Source organism: Dipodomys ordii, unplaced genomic scaffold, assembly GCF_000151885.1.
Source record: "Dipodomys ordii isolate 6190 unplaced genomic scaffold, Dord_2.0 Scaffold23, whole genome shotgun sequence".
In the NCBI taxonomy this organism is placed as follows: Eukaryota; Metazoa; Chordata; class Mammalia; order Rodentia; family Heteromyidae; genus Dipodomys; species Dipodomys ordii.
Window position 1 is genome coordinate 8,591,602 of NW_012267239.1, and position 20,416 is coordinate 8,612,017.

The 20,416-nt window shown below is 48.2% G+C and overlaps 1 protein-coding gene across 1 annotated transcript in view; it reads right to left on the bottom strand.

Annotated features, from left to right (window-relative positions):
- The window catches only part of Ccdc60 (coiled-coil domain containing 60), an 87,076-nt gene that overhangs the window by 49,475 nt on the left and 17,185 nt on the right, over window positions 1-20,416 (bottom strand). The window contains exon 3 of the mRNA XM_013014292.1: window positions 15,586-15,665. Coding sequence (XP_012869746.1) covers window positions 15,586-15,665 — 80 coding nt within the window. The remainder of the gene's footprint in view (window positions 1-15,585; window positions 15,666-20,416) is intronic.

Genomic DNA, 20,416 nt, shown 5'->3' on the forward strand with positions numbered 1-20,416 from the left:
TGGGAGAGGGAGCATCGCCAAGTCTGTCTTGTTAGGGAGCCGAAAGGGCCTCTTCCTGCACCCCACCCTTCGTCTAACCCGTGCCTGGCTACTGAACCATCACTTTCAGACGTAGAGCATGACCTGGGGGGTGGGGCGGGCACGTGGAAGGAGCTAAATACACTTGAGGGCAGAGGCTCTGCGGAGAGCCAAGGCGTGGGTGGGGGAACACATCACCCCAATGAGAACTGTCCCCCACGAACCGCGTTCTGAGTCCCCAGCCAGCCTCTGGCGTTCCTGGTGTTCTTTCCTCTGATCCCTGGGAGATGGGGGCTCGCAGGATCCAAGCAGCTCGCTAACGTCACACAGTACGAAGGTGGCGAGGCCGGGACTGGGACTCTGTCGGTTTGAATCCCAGAGTCCTTCTCTGCCCTTTGGTAGCTGTTTACCAAGTCCAGCTTGATGATTCAGTGTTCACAGTGAAATTGTCCCCACAGTGGCGCTCCCATGCTCCCTTTCCCCCTCCCCCTCCCTGCCTTTGCTGATGGTCAGGATCTGCCTGCTGAGCAGTGCCGTCCCCAGGCAACCATATACATCAGATCAGATCTTGCATGGCCGCAAGACTACTGCACCCCAAGACCAGTCCACCCTCGCCCCTCCTCCGGCAATCCCCCCTCGTGTCTCTGGCTCCTGGGAATTTGACTGTTTTAGATTCAGAAACCACCTTTGTCACTACTGTACCCCTGTGCCCGCTCTCAGCCTCCAGGTGGGTACCCACCCCCAGAAAGTAGGGAGAGGCAGATCGACCGTCACGTTTCAGGTGTGAGTGTACAGATCGCAGGCTCTAGCCTGGACGACGGGCCACACTGCCCACTGGGCCTAGTGAGCAAATGGAAGGGGAGGGGCTGCCGGTGTGGGCAGGAGGAAGTGCGTAAGCAGGGAGACTGGCTTTCCAGGGCACACAGACAACACTTTTCAGAGCAAGCCTGGCTTATCATTTTAAGCCAGACAACAGATATCAGGATATCTGCTTGATGGATGTGGGGGGGGGGGAGAGGAAGGGAGGATGGACTGCTGGCTGGAGACACAGAAGTTCCCCCTGGAGTTCACAATGGCTCTCCTCAGCGAGAGGAGACTTGGAGGGGCCCAAGCTGTAACGCAGGCAAGGGCTGGTTACCTATCACTGCCTGCCCTTGCCACTCTACATTCGGAGGCACCAAACCTCTGCCCAGAACCTCTGCCAAGGTTCCACTGACCAGCGTCAGGGAGAAGCTGCTGTGTGACCTGTCTGGTCCCCAGCACTGAGCTACTATGTCTTGTCTTCCTTTCCTGATGGGGTTGGCCTTACACATCCATTCCTGGCACAAGGCAGTCTCTTGTCCCTTCTGCCTAGTTCTTTCTTACTGCCAAAAACTTCCAAAGAAACTTAGAAAACCTACAGGAGCCATGCAAGTAAGAGATAAAGGAGACTTCATACACATGGGGACAGACACAACACACATACACACATATACACACACACACACACATACACATACACACACACACATACACACACACACACACACCCCTTTTTGTTGTTGTTGGTTATGGGCCTTGAATTCAGGGCCTGGGCACCATCCTTGAACTTTTCTGCTCAAGGCTGGTGCTCTACCACTTTGAGTCACAGATCCATTTCTGGTTTACTGGTGGTTAATTGGGGATAAGAGTCTCATGGACTTTCTTGCCTGGGCTGGCTTTGAAGTGCCATCCTCAGATCTCAGCCTCTTGGGTAGCTAGGATTACAGGCGTGAGCCTCCCAGCCCCCAGCCCTCCCTCCCCCACCCTGTTTTAAGGCCTGTCAACCACCTTAGGCCCTGACTCATAATACACTCTGTAGTTCCCCCACCCTTCTTGTCTCTTCCCTTACCCTCTACCCCAGCTCTTCATGCTCTTGTTTTCATCTTTGTATAGCTGCTAATAAAGCGTTATTCAGTTGTAGGGCCACAGGGCCCCTTGGCGTGGGACTATGCAAAGTGGCAGCCCCATCCCCAGGGTGCATACGTGAACGAATGACAGCTCTGAAGCTATGCAAAGGCCCAGCCTTGTCTTCAACACTCGCTGCTTTCTGCCAGCCCACTTATTGGCCCTGGGTGTGGCTAATGGCAGATTCACAGCGAAAGTTTCTGGGATCTCAGTGAACTTTGAGCTGTCTCAGGACAGGGGAAAGAGATTCGAATTTCTCTGTAGCTCATCGTTTGACTCATATAACTTTTCCTGGGTTAAAGACTATCTTACCAAACAACGTTTTCATCGGTTTCTTTAACTCTGCGCTCTCATTTTTGTCAGGAACCTTTTTTTTTCTCCCTAAGATGTTGATCTGACCCTGGACAAGTACTAAGGCTAACCCGTGATCAGATGCACTGTAGTGCACAGCTGTGCATTCTCTCCTTAAATGGAACCCTTGGGCCTCACAGTCAGAATTTCCTCACCCCAAACTCTGTGCCTCAGACACAGCCTGAGGGAACTTGCAGAAACTCATTTCCGAGCACTTCTCAGGCCATTTGACTTGATGTCTTCCGTTTTTTTTTAGCTCAAGGCAGGTAAGTGCTACTCCATAGTGCTAAACCTCTCCTGCCGGTTTCCATTCCCAATTTAGGGAAGATAATGTTTAAGCCAGTTTCTAAGGTCCGTAAGGTAAGTGTAGCCATGGTGGGCCTGAGGGTATTATTTTGGCTTTAGGGGAAACATTCAAAGAGTATGTAGATGCCTCAACAGAAAAAAAAAAATAATGAGTTTCATATGAATGTTTCAGCAAGAAAAAGACCAGAAAACTTCTTTGGTTAGGATTTGGCAGCTTCTCTGCTAGATCATGAGCGGGCCTGGGGCATCCTGGACCCCTTAAAAGTCTCCTCCCTGATGCAGATAGCCTGATGTCTTCGTAGCTATGACGATGTGGGTCAGGGAGACACCCCCAAAGCATGGCCAGCAAGGTCTCTTCCATGGCAGAGGGCCCTTCTCTACAGCGACCCCTGGTGGCTGTGCGGAGCAATGGCAGTGTAAGGGCTATTAACTCCTCTGCTGGGTGTGGGAGGTAATCAAACTCAAGAGGAAAGTGAAGGATCCTAAGAGGGAGATGCTAGCTTCCCCGTGTTACACACACTTGAGGGTGTGCGGGGCTACAAGAGAGATGTGACTCGGTGTTTGTGGCTCAGTCCGTGTTACAAAAGAGACGCTGCGTATGGTGGGATTGTTTCTTCTCCCACAGCGGTGCACTGAGGGACAGGAAGAGGAAACAGCATGGCTCGCGTCTTCTGTCGCCTTTCCTTATCCCACTGACTCAAGTAAACCATAGCACCTAACGTGTCTTAGCCATTTGCTCTCTGCCGTCTGGTTTTCCAATTGGATTTTCCTATTGTCAACTCTGGCCCATTGAATCAGTAAGGGAAAAAAATCATAACTAATATGAGTGGATGGAATCCCTGTGGCTGGCCACGTGTCGGGTTGAGGCATGAGCAGCAGTCATTGGCTGCTCTGTGTGTGTGTGTGTGTGTGTGTGCATATAATATGTTGCAGTAGCCGTTAAGTTTTATTGTTATCCCCATTTTACACAGGGGAATGAGGTTCAGAAAGATTAGGTAATTTGATCATGTTGGAACAGTAGTAGGTGGAAGAGCCAGGATTCAGACTGGTCCCAAAGCTACGCTCTGGCACCCTGTCGGTCAGTCCGGCAGGTACTGGGGAGTTGGAATGAGAGAGGATTCCTGTTCCTGGGCTCTTTTGGAATGGAGCTAGGGGGAAACGCACACCTGTTAAAATATATTTACAAGTGTTGATTTTGGAATAACGGGGTTTAAGCTGTCTGCTGTTTTCCTGTCAGTGTTGCTTGGTGCTTGCATGGGCTGTGGGATGGATGAGTGGCGGCAGCACCGTTTCTCTCTCCGTGGGCTACGAGGCGATATTTTGTCTGGCATCCCCGGGTTGTGCCCGAGTATCACACGCATGTTCTGAGGGGTAGCCTGATGAGCTTGTAGCTTTCCTGGGTTTTAAATAGCATTTTATTTTACTGTTAGACGAAAGTGTAGCCAGCTATACAGCGTTAACTACCGTCACCGAGATGACACGAGCAAAGAACATGAGTCTACCTGGGCTGGAAAGAGTGATGGGTTGTAGGCACTGGCAGCAGGCTCAGCAGAATGAAAACCACCGGAACAGTTATGGATGGAGAGGCTGGCGCCGCAGTGTGGAGCTGGCCTGTGCGTTAAAGGCCTGGTTCCCCGGTCAGCGCGTTGGGAGGTGGTGGGGTCCTCGCGGGAAGTGTGGGGTCATTGAGGGTGCGCCCTTGGAAGGGATGGTGGGATGCTGGTGGTCGCGTCTTCCTCTTCCTCTGTCCCTGCTTCCTGGCTGCCAGGAAGTGACGAGCTTCCTCAGTGTGCGCTTCTGCCATGCCACTCCCTCACCGCGGGGCCAAAACCAACCCTGGTCTGAAATCTCCAAAAGGAAGCCTTACTCTCCTTAAGCTGGGCGTCTCTGGTACTTTGCTAGAGTAAGAGAGGGAGAACTAACATGTTAGCAGCAAAGGAAAGGCTGAGCCCAGCGTATTGCCAAATCAAACGGAGACTCCAAGAGGCCTGACCAAAGTCCTGACGTAACGTGTGCCCATCTGCGCATTGAACAATAGGAGGAGAACAGATTGCAGACAACCAAGAAGTCTGATTATGAGAAGTTGATCAGATACATGATGCTCCTTCTCCCTCCCCCAACACAATGGATTGTTAACCATAGTAAGGTTGCTGTGGTTTATTTTCATCGGGATTATTTTGGCTCATGGTTTTTTTGAGATTTCACTCTAATCACCAATATAGTAATTATGTTCGTATGAATATTTGATATTAAAGAATTATTGTTCTTTTAGCTGTGGTAATAGTCTTAATAGGAGTCCTCATCTTCTCTCTGTAGTTTTTAAATTATTTGCAGATAAAATATATAATGCTTTGAAAATAATGTGTAAGTAAAGAAAATTAGCTGAGTAGACAACCACTGACCTGTGTAATTAGTGTACATGTGAGGTTTCATTATACTATTCTGTTCAACTTTGTGGGTCGGGTCGTGGGCCTGAACTCTGGGCCTGGGCACTGTCCCTTAGCTCTTCAGCTCAAGCACTCTATCACTTGAGCCACAGCACCACTTCTGGCTTTTTTTTTTCTGCTTATGTGGTGCTGAGGAATCGAACCCAGGGCCTCATGCATATAAGGCAAGCGCTCTACCACTGAGCCACCTTCCCAGCCCTCCTGTTCAACTTTGTATTTAAACATTTTTGCTAAAAAGTTTTTTAAAAAGGAAGTCACAGGCACGCATATATTGAAACTATGGAAGATAATATTTTGCTAAGAAAAAAATAGGCAACTAAGTAATATATTCAAAATGGTTCTTTTGTAAACATATACACATCTTTTTATATGTATGCCTAGAAAAATCATTGAATGTTGTATTCATGGGGGGCAGCAGTTTTGTTTTGCCAGAGTGTATTATTTGTATACTGCTGAAAGTTCCTTATAAGGTGAGGCTTCAGAAACTGACAATATCTACAGGTGTTGAACCGATGCACAGCCAGTGATACAACAATCCCCCTTCTAGGTACAGTCCAATAGAAATGCATACATATATTCAACAACAGCAAAAGTGCATGAACGTTCACAGAAGCTCGGTTCATAACAGCTAGATGTGGAAACAGCCCACGTGTGTCCACCAAGCGGTGTCCATGTGATGGATGCTACACACAAACCGAGACAAGATCTCACAGGCCCAGCTCAGAATCATAACACTGAGCAAGGAAGCTAGATACAACAAGGGTGCTCACTGTGCACTTCCATTCATGTGAAATGCCAAGCAGGAGAAAGCTCAGGGTTAGAAGTCACCATAGGGATTTTCTTTCTAGGCCTCGAGGGCTAGGGCAGGAACATGGTGAAGTTTTCCGGGCAGCTGTGATAATGTTCCTTTGCTCGACATGGGTGGGAGTTGTGTGGGCATGTCCATTTCATGAAAAAAAAAATGGTTGAGCTGGGGGTCTAATGATAAAGTATGCTTTCCTGTATTATGTTGTATTTCAACGGCAAGTTTCAGACAATCGCAGAGCTTGTGTTAGTCAGCTTTCCCCGGCTGTGACAAAATACTTGAGCAGCCTATGGCTGCTTGGGCCCCGTTGCTTTGGGCCTGTGATGAGACAATACATGGTGGCAGGAAGTGCCTGGTGGAGGGCGGGGCAGGAAGTGCATGGCAGAGGACAGGACAGGAAGTGCCTGGTGGAGGGCGGGGCAGGGAGTGCATGGCAGAGGACAGGAAGTGAATGGTGGAGAAGGTCAGGGAAGCAGGGGGAGAAAGAGAAGGGAGTAATGTCCCAACATCCCCAGGCATCTAACTTCTAAACTGACCCCACCTTCTGAAAGTTCTGTCCACCTCCCTTAGGACCTCAGACTGCAAAGCCTTTAACATATGAGCCTTAGGAGGAACACTGAAGATCCCAAACCATAGCCGAGTTCACCGTGCTCAGTGTCCTCTCTGAGCAGACTAGAACGTTAGTATGCAGCCCATCGTTATGTCTGTTAGAGCAATGGTTCCTCTAACACTCTCATAAGAAGAGATTTAAAGTTCATACTGAAATCTAGTCTTCACAGTGGTATTTGTAAGTGGTGGAGCTGGGGTTTGAACCCAAACGGTGTGGCTCTCCAGGGCCACATAGGCTCGCGAGATAAACCTGGCCTCTGCATGCTGTCCTAGCTCCGTTCCTTAGTGACTCAGCCGGCTGCCTGGCCTTTTGGGGAATGCATCTAGCCGTCTTTGGTTCTGCTTCTCTCCTCAGCCTGATTCCTAGAAAATGCTAAGGGGATTGTGAAGCATTTATTCATTCGTGCAACAAATATTTACTAAGCACCAAGGATGTCCCAGACACTGCAACACATGGAAAATCCATTAGTAAGCAACGCGGAAATGCTCCCCATTCTTACAAAGCCTTTGGTCTAGTGTAGGAGGTGGACATTATTCAAATAGCCAACCAGAACTGTCGGACCACATACATTAAGGGAGAAGTGGAATGTGGAACAAAGGCCTGGGAATGCATGCAATTCTCAGCGGTGCTTCTGACATGCCCTGCCATCCTGGACAAGGGGATTCTTCTCTCTGGTCTCAGCATCCTCATTTGGGACGTGGAGGCCTTACACCGGAGCCTCCATTCCCAGAGTGGCTTCCATTGATAGCCATACCTTGGTTGTACATGAAGACCGATGTTACCATTGTCAAGTAGTAGTTCCAGTTGTTTACTTATAATCTCTTGCTCCTTTTTTTTTTCTGGACACATATTCCAGTGGATGCTGGAATGTGCCACCAAGACTCTCTCCCCACCCCATGGAAGCTTTGCGTTCCTAATTGCTTGCTGAGGGCTTATAGCTCAGCTTTTTCCCAGCCCGAGGATTTCCCTCAAATACAGGGGCAAGCTTGCATCTCATCAGCAGCTCCTGCAACTTTACCAAGATCTCATCCTCTTGCCTCCAACTGGACATCTGGAAGGAGCTTTGTGAGCTCTGGAGCACGTGGGGGGGGAGGTCGCCTGAAGACCTCTCATGATTGTTTCTCAGCTCAGCTTCTCCCTCTGCCCGATCCTGCTTCCCATCTGATAGGTGCTGCTCCTAAGAGCACTCCCAAAGAGCCACCTCCCCGTACGTCTCCACCTTGGACTTTGTTTTCTGGGGAAACTGACTTATAACAATGAGTGCAGAAGCAAGCCTGGAGGTCACTTCTATAAGGGATCCGTGAGCTGGGCTGGGCCAGTCACCAGCCCACCCTCAACGAGGATCTGATCTAGCAGGGTGCTGAGCCTATGGGCACTGGCTCATGAGAGCTAGCTGTGCACGTCTGTTCCCAGCTCCACGCTCAGTGCCCTCCCATTAGTGGTTTGAAATTGGCCACAGAGGGAATATTTACACCAGGGAAATTAGCATACACTACAGCTCAAGACGTATTTCCCTCACTGAGGAGCCAGAGAGTAAACACTGACCAAGCTGCTCATGGTCCTCCCTCTAGAAGTAGATGGAGTTCACACAGCCCCAGACCTGCTGTAGTAGTTAGGTTATCGACTCTTTCTCGAGTGGTGGAATGGGGTGGGCTATCTGGGAGAGTAAGATGAGTGCAATAACTCAAGTCCGTACTTTGCAGGACCCAGTTGCGGTGGAGTACGTATTGAGCCACTAATCACTGTCAGCCATTGTCTCTGAGAGAAAGAAATCAATCCGAATCTTGGAAGGTCTGTTCCCCAAAGGGATGAACTTATTATACAAAGCAGGTGGATGGCAGAAGCAAAAACAATGGTCAGCATCGGATGTTGTTATTCTGACCAGACGGAAACAGCGACTCCTTCACCGGTGGAGGGACTGGTTCCCGGCTGAAGGCCTGTGGCCGGGTCCCTCCCTCGAACCGCACGGGTACAGAGGTGTGACCTCTTTGGGTTAGCCTGGGATGTCTGTGAGGGGCATCCCTACTTCCCTAGCTTCCCTGGGGACTCTCCAAGGCCTCTGAATAGGTGGATCACAGTTCAAATTCTGTGCTACCCGACTGCAAACTTGCAGCTCCCAGCCTGCCTCCTTAAAGCACTTACCACTTACGACACATATTCAACGCGTTAGTGAGTGGATGTGTGTTCAGATTTTTTTCTTGTCTAGTGTTTCCCTCATTGGGCTGGCCATCCAAAGGTGCTTATCTGGTCTGTCATATGGCTAGAAATGGAAGTTCCTGGTTTGATAACTAGGGAATTCCTGGCTACCTACACTTAAGTAGGTTCCTCTACTATTGAACTTTAGAGGGCTTTGAAATACTGCTGTGAACCAGGCAACTCTGAGGTGGGAAAGCAATTCATAGCACGTCTGAAACCCCTTTTCCTCACAGCCTGTTTTGTAGGATGAGTACTCTGGGCAACATAACGCTTGTCAACATTGGGCAAAAATGACTTGTTTCCGAATGCAGCCAGGAGCTCATATCTGGGGTGGTTTTGAAGATGACAGAAAAAGAATAATTATCATGTGTTGACAGTATTTTATCTCAGAACATTTCCCTGAGGACCTTACCTCTCTCATTGGTAAAAGAACGGGCCAAAGTCTGACCTGAGTGTCTCCTTCTCTAGCTTTGATCTCTCTCTCCTTTTCTTTTGTCTCATCTTATCTTTTCTTCCTCCTTCTCTTACACACACACACACACACACACACACACACACACACACACACACACGTGCACAAAACCAAAGGGATAAATTTCCTTAGGACTCATGTACTTAACGTTTCTGTTAAGTTGCAGTTCAGCAATGGAATTAACTCATTTCTCCCCGTAAGGAGAAGAGCCTATTTATACTTTGTGGAGCGAGGACCCGTTGTCTGTCTTCGGCGGTAGGTAGCAAGGCTTTTCCTGGTACAGAGTCACCCAAGCCTCTGAGAGTGGGAGACAGTGGATTGACAGATGCATGGGATGAGAGGCCCGGACTCCCTGGCCTGGCTTCTATTTTTAGAGCATTGTAGAGGCTGAGGGAAGGAACTGGCACAGAGGAAGGGACTTTATACATACTGTCTGTCTTATTTGGTACACAGATACACAGACAGACAGACAGACAGACAGACACACACACACACACACACACACCAAAAGGCACTATTCCCATCCCATGCAGAGAAACTGAAAGCTCCAGAGAGTTGGAGGCAAGGGGCAGTGTCTCTTTGTCTCGGTAGCTCATGTGCTTGGTGGCTATCCATGAGTATTTTCAGACGTTCTAAGGACAACTGGCATACAAACAAAGCTCGCCTTTTTGCCCCTCTGGATATCTTCCTGCATTCCTCCCCTGTGCCCTCACAGATCCCACAGGGAAGCAGCCCTGCTAGCTTCCCATTCCTTTCCCTCCGTCAGGAAGCCGAGGTCATGATGACTGGTTTGCTCCTGGCCACCCATAATCCCAGTGCACGGCGGGTAGAGTTGGTATTTGACACCAAAGCCAACGGTAGACTCTCAGCTACATTATGTGAACCTTTCAAGCCCGGCTATCAAACGAAGCATATTGCTTTGCCATCTGGGAAAGAATTTCCGAAAACAAAAGTTTTGTAGAAACCTGTATGCAACCCAAAGTTCAAGAGTTCAGGATATTTTGATGATTAAGATTTCAAAATGTGATCCTCTGAGTTCTTTCTTTCTTTCTTTTTTTAATGTGTGATTCTCTGAGGCAGCCCTAGCCACAAAGAAAAGAATAAAACAGATTTTTTTTCCCCTTCCATGGAGCGACTTGAGAAAAGCAGAGAAGAAAACTTGCCCTAAAATGATGGCTAACTAGAGGTATCAGAGACACACAAAGACATCCGAAACAGAGAAGAGATGGAGAGAGCCCCCGGGTCACATCCAAGATGATAAAAATGCAATTAACTTGTGCCAGGTTCTTCTAGCCCATAGCAGTGTCCCTTCCGTTGGGTATGTGGCTGAGTTTATCAATTCCTGGCTAAGGACACAGGTCACCTATTTGTCTTTATGAAACACACGGGGACTCATTAATGGCCGCTTGCTGGCTGCAGGGCGCAGGAAAGCCGTGACACGAATCTCTCCCTCATCGGTACAGTTCAGAAGCTTTAACCATGCCTACATCCGTGGCACTGACAGGTATCTAAATCTGTGATCTTAAACAATTCTGGGGATTTGAGAGCAGCCAGTCTGTCTGAGGGCAGCAATATATTTTTTTTCCCCCAACTGTTTAAATTCACTGATTAAAAACCTAGCCTTATCCATAAAGGCATCTGAGTTGCAGTCTATTCTTTCTGATCTCTAAACCTCAGTTTGGGTTAATAGAACGCCATTATAGATTCCAAAGTTTCTTTGAAATGTTGAGCCTTCTGAGTGAGAGATATTAATAAGTTAAATCCTATATCACAGTTCTGATCTTGGGATGCTGGGCTGAGCTGAGATCAAATTTGGGCATTAAAGGAAATAGTGCTGAAATCCATTAGTGATGTCTGCCAAGGACACAGAAGGGAGGAGTAGGGGAATCTGTGCCACATGTCTGTTATCCTCATGGATGGTTTTAACTCATTGAGGAGTTTCATCCATTCTTATCTCAAAAATGATTAGAAGCCCCCTTCACCTCCCAATCCAGACACAAATGGTGTTTCAAAGTAAATGCCATTGGCATGATTAAATACTGTTCACTCATAAACTAGCCCCACAGGTGAGATGGGAGGATGACCGTCTTACACGTCTCCTATTGATTTCCCTGCATTTCGTGAGCTAGAAATCATGTGGGCCTGTCTTCTTGGCTGGTGAGCCAGCCTGCCTTGGGAAAGCACATTTGGGAAAGAGCGGGACGCGGACAGGTCTCGTGGGAATCCAAGATCAGAAACTTCCTGAAGAGAGAATCTGGAGATAGTGTCCTCTTTAGAAAGAAATGCATCAACAAGACCTTTCCTGACTCCAGGAAAAATGTAAGACACCAGGCAATATACTTTTCAGCAAATGCTTGTCGATGCCCAACCCTGCGCTTGACCCCGGAGATAGGACATGCCGACTCTGTCCCAACGCAACGCAATGGTGACAATGGAGGATGCTCATCTGAACCATAGCAGTGGGTGCCTAACTCAATAAAAAGGTCAAACAAAAACTGCTTTCTTTGCTAAAAAAAAATGTTCATTTGTTGAAGTATTTATTTTTGGTGCTGGTCCGTAGGCTTGAACTCAGAGCCTGAATGCTGTCCCTGAGGGATTTGTGTGTGTGTGTGTTTTTCCCCTCGAGGTTAGTGGTTCTGGGCCCTTTATTTACGTTCTCTTGCCTTGCTTTCTTTGTCTGCCAAGAACGAGCATCACCTCAGATGTGCTAAGCAGGTGCAGGCTGGCCTGACATGGGTGGGGGATGACTGTGCATCCCATCAGTGATTTCTGTTGCAGGTATTTTTATTTTCCTTAGGACATCTGCAATAGTAAGTGCTGGCGGCTTGGGTGGAAACTATATCACTGGCCTCAAGAATGGGCCAAGACGTGGGCCGATCCAGAGGACCTCACGTCAGCAGAAGATCGGCAACTTAGTTCATTACATGCTGCTGAGCGCCACCGAACATCTGGTGGAACAGGCTAGGAGAAGGCAGTTAAGGGTTTTATTCTCTTTAGCATCATGTTAAATTGGCCATGAAGCCAGAGATGGTGCAATTGAATTATAAGAGGGCTGGAGTATTAAATAAAAATCCAGGAGACAGTCAGGGTGTTTGGCTCAAGGTGGGATAGACTCTAATAGGAAGTGAAACAGATTTTAACAAAACGTAAGTGGAAAAGACAACATCCTCTTTGCTAATAATTCGCCTCATTTAATGCTGGGATTTGGACTTGGGTGGGTGTATATGTGCGGGGAGGTTGTGGGTCTCATAGAAATAAATGACTCTCCTTGGGAAACAGAGTATTTTCTTCTGGAGGAGATTTGCTAATTCCATAAATGCTGGTGAGATCCAGGCACCTGGCCAAGTGGAACATTTCACTGTGGTTTTCTTGGTTTCTTGCTTGTGATTTTCCTTTCTGGCCATTTTCAAAATTCTCTTTCATGTCCTGCTTGGCCTGTCCATCTGATGAGGAAGTTAGATTCTGGCCTGTTCTAGAGTCAGGGTCAACATGTCTGGCAGGAGCAATGGCCTCTGCTTCTCAGCTCAAGGGTGACAGAAAAGCAATTGTCCACATTGCTTTTTTTTTTTTTGCCAGTTCTGGGGCTTGAACACAGGGCCTGGGCACTGTCCCTGAGCCTCTTTGTGCTCAAGGCTAGCACTACCACTTGAGCCCCAGTGCTACTTTTGGCCTTTTCTGAATAGTTTATTGGAGAGAAGAGTCTCACAGACTTTTCTGCCTGGGCTGGCTTCGAACCATGACCCTCAGATCTCAGGAAGTGGCTAGGATTACAAGTGGGAGCCCGGCCTACATCCCTTGAGGCCTCTCCAGTCTCCTGGGCTGGTCGAGACTTCAGCCTTCGCCCTTCTCAGGGCGTTTAACAACCAGCTCTCGGCAGGGTAAGGGTGGATGATTTACATGTCATAAACATTCCCGCCATGATTGATTTTGAGCTTCAACATGACGTTCATGAGCCCAGAGCTGGGAGGGGATCTGCTGCAACCCTCTGTAGTATTTCTGTCACACACACTCTCTGTAGCCATCAATAACCTTGAAAGCCTAGGTGACAGCAAAATACATTCAGGCTTTGGGAAAGGAGGGGTCTCTGGTGTTTATGATCTGTGTCTTTGTATAATTTATGCAATTACAGACATGACATTAAATTTTTAGCAACTGCTCTGCCCAGTAAGTGGCTCACACATTCCTTGAAACTTCAACAATGGATGCGTGCTGACTCCCTGTCTCTTAGGCCTGATCAGCTTGCCTTGGGCAGGTTTCTGGGGCTTTCATGGATCCAGCCATCCTGAGAATCGATGTCTTTATCAGCTGTCTGTTGGCAGGAGGCAGGCATTGTGGAAGACTCCACTTCTAAGACCAGAAATTTTGATCTGTCTTTGAGCGAGGGCCTGGTTGGGTCTCCTTTCCTTCAAGACAAATCCTGTTCAGCTGTTAGGCATGGACATAGTTGTAACGGCTGTGGCAGGGCAAGTCCCTGTTCTGATTGGTGGGTGCCATGAGAATCAGCTGGTGTCATGTTTTGGATCTCACCTCAGATCCAGCTTTCCTGGGAAGCCTGGGCTGTGTTCCAAATACCACTGTGGAACACAATCCCTTTTTTCAGCCTCCTTCTCCTCCTCCTCCTCCTACTCTTCCTCCTCCTCCTCCTCCTCTGCTTCCTGCTCTAGGCAACCTTCCCTTCACCCATCCTGGAGCTCCACAGCTCCAGCATCCGCCTCCAGACCCCTCCGAACTTGGTTGTAAACATGGCAGAAACCGATCTGGCCGAGGCTCACGGACGGTCCTTGCAGGTCTTCATCTTGGATTCAGAGAACCACATGCAATTGGCTTCCTTTTGCTCAGCGCTTTGTGTGAGACTCCAGATGGAGCCCTGTTGGCCTCCTGGAGCTGTGAACATGGTCCAGCAGAATTATTTCAGCCTAGATTTTTATGTGCTGGGGACCCGCAGACGGTGTGGAGGTTCGTGTCCTTGAGGTCTGAGATCAGGGCGTTGGGAGGGCTGGTGGGGGGCAGTTTTCCCCCTGAAGCTTCTCTTCTCAGCGTGCAGATGGCCAGCTTCTTGCTGTGTCTTCTCCTGGCGCTTTCTCTATGTGTCCATCCCCGACGTCTGTCCCTCATTGCACAAACACACTGTTCAGATTAGATCAGGGGCCCTGCATTTGTTTTGTTTTACTTCCATTAGCTCTTAGTGGCTCTAACTCCAAATAAAGTAACTCTGGAGATTGAGGCTTCAAAATAGATTATTTATTTTTTCAGAGCCAGGGAAGGAAGAGCACAGTGTAGTTCATAATAAGAATGAGACAGACACTTGAAAGATGATTGGTCCAAATGAATATATGCTTTAAGTATGAGATACACTGGAGGTGTTTTTTTTTTAAATCATTCATTATTTTCTGCTTGTTTACCCTTCTCCATTGTATATGGAAAACAGAAGGGTAAAGAATAGTATTAACTGATTAAAAAAATCCTGATTATATGTTCGTTGACAATGTTCTGGGTACATTAGGTTAAAATATATTGTTAGAATTGCTTTTGCTTGTTTCTTTGTACCTTTTTAAAAAATAATGTAGCTAGTCAAAAACTTAAAATTATATAGATCTACAGCTCATACTGTGTTTCTATTGAATCGCAGCTGTCCAGGGGCTCTCAGAGAGCAGGCAAGCCCACCTTCTGTATTAGAGGAATGACTTCCACCCTCTCAGACCTTTCCCACCCGCCCCAGAGGCTCTGCGACCTCTTCCCTTCCTCAGCCTTCCACACCTCCTCTGTGGAGCCATTCTTTCTGTGGAGTTGTACTGCTGGTCAGAGGCAGGGAGCCCTGGGTGGATGGGCATGGAGGGACCTCTGCGCGCGTCTCATTGTACCCCTCAGGGCTCGGAGTGAGAGATACCGGTATATCAACTGTCCCCCTTGCTCACCTGTCCTGGGTCCTCCTTCCAACTCTCAGGACAAAGATTGAGCAGAGGAAAAAGATTCCGTCTCACAGCCCAGAGATGGCTTAAAATAAGCGCCCAGACCCCGGTTTGCTCAGGGCATGGGGGAGGCAAGGGATGGAGAGAGGGTGGGGAGGGACTCTCAGGGCCACGGAGAAGCTATTTCCGTGCATCCCCCTCCCTCATTTCACAGGGAGTGAGCAGAGACCTGGGCAGTGTTGGTGTCTGATCCCTGGTCCCCCTGACCTGCTGGGGTTATTGCATGGGCTGGGAGTCAAAAGGGAAGATTTTTTTTTCTGGAATATATCAGGTCCAGGAAGGAAAGCAGAGGGAGGTCCCAGGGAGGGAGCTCTCAGGAGACTGACCTGAGCAAGGCTGTGGAGGAAGGTCTGGTTCAGAGACCCTTCCCCACCCCCTACCCCTGCCCCCGATTTTCTATGGGGTTACCTGTGTGTGGTCATCCACAGCCCGCACCCCCTGCCATCATGTGATCCTAGGAGCCAGCCCCTGTGGGGGCCACTCACCGACTTCGCATAAGATCTTTCTTGAGGCTCACTATTTCCTTGTTGATGTACCTGAAGCTCTTCAACTGCTTGTCTTGAGCCTGATGGGAAGACAGGAAGCGAGAGAGAGAGGAAAGGAGCGTTAATGCGATTGTTTCCGGTGGAGTCAGGTGGTGAAGGCCCCCCCGTGTGCTCTTGCAGCAGGGCGAATCAGCCGACTTCCCGTCATGACAACACATGCCTGGGTGATCAACCTAGGAAGAGAAAAGGCTTATTTTAGCCCGTAGTTCTTGAGGTTCCAGTCCGTGATCAGTTGACCCTATTGCCCCAGGCCTGTGGAGAGGAAAGCTTCATGGTGGGAGCACTGTTCTAGAGCAAAACTGCCCACCTGCAGGCCAGGACGTGAAAGAGAGAACAAGGACAGAACCCGGCTCCCACCGTCCCAGGACCCAAGGGCTTCCCGCTAGGCCCTTCCTCCTAGGCCAGCTCCTCCCCAAAGCACCCCACAGAGGCCTAGTCATAGCGTTCAACATCCAAACCATAGCAGCACCTGTCCGGGATCACCAGCCCAGGCCGCACAGCCTCCATCGCTACCTCGAGAGAGGCCATGAGATACCGGGGGTGTAGCTGGACCCAAGCTCTGACCCAACATTGCTGGGCCTCAGTTTCTTCGGTAGCCTAGGGGAATAATTCCTACCCCGTTGTGAGGATTAGATGACGTGCCAAATTCCCACCTCATAGCAAGCATTTAATAACCAACAGTGACTTACTAGCATTACACTTAAAAGCAGATAATTAAATGTTAAAATAATTATTATCATCAGCGTCATTGGCAGCTGATTTAAAGTGCTGACTCTGGCCCTGGTAAAGACCCCCATGGACATCCCCCTCGCCCCCAGGGCAAGACGTTAGGAATGGATTATCTCTACAATTCATGGGGTGTTCTTTCCCCTCCCTCCTCACTTTAACAGGACATGGGGGGAGCACCACAGCCCATAACCTTATGAACCAGGGGTTGATACCTAGTCCGCACAGGGAGTTACATTAACTATATTTTAACATCAGAGTCAGTTTTCTCAGCCTCCGTTTTAGAGAAACGCTGTTCAGGTGATAATGGAGCTGACAGACAATCGCTCATGTGCAGTCATGTCATCGCGCGGCATATTACTCCAGTGCACAGTGATGTCATAGCATGACACATGTGAATTGATGGCCTGGTGTGACACATTGCTCATGCAGTGATGCTGGTGTCAGCAAGCCTGCTGTGCTGCCAGTGGTATGAAAGTAGAGCATAGCTGGGCATGAGTGACTCACGCCTCTAATCCCAGTGACTCAGGAGGCTGGGATCTGAGGGTCACAGTTCAGAGCCAACCTGGGCAGGACAGTCCATGAAACTCTTTATGTCTAATTAACCACCAGAAAACCAGAAGTGGAGCTGTGGCCCAAAGTGGTCAAACTCCACTCTTGGATATAAAAAACCCACACCCACGAATAACCAAAAAAAAGTAGAGCACATAGAATTAAATACAGTATATGCTGCTTGAAACCAAGCTGGTACATTATTGGTTTAGGCATTTACTCTATGGTACTCTCATTATTTGAGACCACACGCTTATAAAATGTTGACTACATGGCGGCTGTGTTGCCAGCGGCCCTGCACACTTCACGTGTATCCCATTACGTCATTGTCTCGTGTGTCTGATTTAGTCTGGTGTGTTTTTGCTCATCATGGCTCGAAGAGTAACATACACACACAAAATCGTGTCACAGTAGTGCAATAGCGAGAAAACAATTGTCATCGTGGGGAGAAGTCAGGTCTATCCACGCAAGGCCATACGAAGGATGTGAGTTTTATTGTTATGGCTTAATGTTGTCATAGACACTTATGGTTGTTGGAGAGCGGCAATGGAGTATAATTTTATGTGAAAATACAAGTTATAAAATGAAGAGAAATTTGATCATGGAGAACTTTAAGATTTATACTGATAAGATCTATAGAAATTTCCTACAAATGGTGTGCTAAAATTTTTGATATATAGGCAAGTGTATGTGTAATGATATGATAACCTAGAAGGTAAATAGAGCGAATCATTAATAGAGATGTCCTATCAGGGTGTTTGAGTTGTTAGTAATTAGACTAACTTTTTGCTTGGCTTATTCTTCTATAATTTACATATATTAATTCTAACAAAACAGTAATGTTCTTTGTGTTTGTACAGCGGTTTTGAACAATTCTTTTGATGCAGGCAAAAATATAAATGTTTAATGCTGACTTAAATTGAGTTGTCTAGGGGCGTCTGGAATGATGTAAGTTAATGGTTCATTTTAAGCCATTGTATCAGGCGAGGTCTGGACAGGAAATTGGAGCTCATGAGGGTGGGGGTGGGTCTGGTACAGGAAATTTAATTCTGGGGAAGAGTTACATAGGTATTGGAAGAGGTTCTCAGGGCTTTTCCCACAGCTTAGATGCATATCCAGAATGGAGATAATTCTCTCTTAAAATCATTATAAAAACCCATTGTGTCAAGTCATCTTTCTGCCGCTGTAACAGATACTGAGAAAGTAACACTGTAAAGGGAAAAAGGCTTATTTGGGGCCCCGTTTTGGGCATTTCAGTCTGTGATTGATTGGCTACCTTGTCTGGGGCCTATGGGGAGCCAGCTCAACACAGGGCTGGCAAAAACACACACATCTCCAGGCAGGGCAGGGAAGAAGAAATCAAGGACTGAGACCAGACCCACAATTCCAACGAAGCCACTCCCCCAGTGGCCTGAAGACCTCCCCCTGAGGCCACGCCTACTATGACCTGAAGACCTCCCCCTGAAGCCATGCTGTCCAATGACCTGAAAACCTCCCACTGAGGCCACACCCCCAATGACCTGAAGACCTCCCACTGAAGCCATGCCCCCAATAACCTGAAGACCTCCCATTGAGCTCCATCTCTTAAAGGTTCCACCACCTCTCAGTGGCCCCTCGCTGGGAACCCTGCTTTTAGCATGTGAGCCTTTGGGGGAGTCTAAACTATAGCAGCCATGTTTCTAGGGTGTGCAGACCGTTCCCCTTTCTCCCAGTTTCTTTCTCTGGAAACTATACTGTGTTCCAAAGCTTTGAGGGCCATTTCATCCTCCATCAGAACCTAACCTGTCCCGTGTCCCATTTCCCCCGAGTCCTTATGCACCCTGCTGATAGTAACACGTCTTCCTCCCAGGGAACACATTTCCCAAACAGCTCCACACTCAAGATTTTATTCTGGCTGTGAAACTGACTAATGGAAGATCAGGAGAGGGTTTTTTTTTTTTTTTAATTTAGGATAAAGACCAAGCATAATATAATTTGACCATCATCTGGTGATGTTTTACACTCTGCCACTCTTCCCAGCTTGGTGACCCCAGAGCTACCTTGGGGACGGCGGGCTTTGGCCTCCTGTCCCTGCGGCCCCCGCTCCCCCAGGATGTGTCATTCCAGCACAGGGACGACTCCATTCTTTGTTTCCTGGAAAACAGAGTCGGGCCTCTGCCTTCCCTACACGCATACGTGTCAGCAGCAGCCTTTCTCTGATTTTCTTTTAAGAGAAATCTTGAGAACTGCCATGGGCTGTTGGATAATGTATCAAGTTCAGAGCTGATGAATGTGGGGAGGTGGGTGAGTGTGTGGACTCCCAGAGGAGCCTGAGGTGCGGATAGTTTCGTTTTTGGCAAATATCCTCATATTTAATATTCATGAATTGGGGCTGCTTCAACAGTGACATCTGGAAGTGATTTTGTGTCACCAACAGAGTTGGGAAGCGAGAAGAGACAGGGATGAATTGGAAAAGCTTTGTTGTTCGAAGAACCCGGGTTTGAGTCCTGGCTCTGTTATTTGGGCGTGAGTTGCATGCACTTTTGGAACCTGAGTTTCTCTACCTGTAAAATGGTGCTAACGGTAATTCTATAGATAACATTGTGTTCACCTGTGTGCCATCCTGTGGGTGTTATTATGATATGATACTGTGATTGTTATTTTATAGAGGAACAACTAAATTGACATATCATGGAGTGGAAAAGTCTGGATCTGAACTCAGGTTCAAGCAATATCAAAGCATGCCTTCTCCCTCCTTTCCCTTCCTCCCTCCCTCCCCGCATTCCTCTGTGATGACTAGTTTGGTTATGTAGCCCAAGCTGCGCTTGAATGCTTGATTTCCTCCCCTGCTGCAGCCTTCCTGGGTGCTGGGATTACAGGTGTGAGACGCTAAGCCTATTCATATCAGCTGTCGGGTTCTTCTGCCCTGACCCCTAGTCCTGCTTTGCATCCTGGGGACTGAGTCAGGCGAGGAGTCTCTGCCTCTGAATTTACAGACGAGCCTCCCTCGCTCATCAGCTGAATATTGTTGGATTACATCATAAAGATTTTTATAGGGCACACAAGCAGAATGATTTGTCGAGGGTCACGGTGGGGGAGAGCCAGTGTTCTACATATCTGTTATTCCTCTGTGGTTTATGAAGGGATGCGCCAGGCCCATGTTTGTTATTTCTTAAAAACAATCCTACATCCTGGAATCAGATTAAGATGGAAACGAATTCCTCTTCAATGTGCCCGGGCTGATTCAGACATCAGGGAGCAGCTGGGGGAAGCTGAGCAGTGGGGAGGGGAACAGACTGTTTGGAGAGAGATCAGCAAGGAGCAGGAAGAGGCCTGGCAGATTCCAGACTCACTGTGGAGAAGCTGTGAGAAGCAGAGTGAAACGCATGACACACAGGCCGGCAGGCCGGGAGGCTCGGCAGAATGCGGGCGCTCCGAACACCCACAGTGATTAACACCCACAGTGATGCTCTCTCTGGCTTTATTGCAGCAATGTGCACTCTGGGGCCGGGGG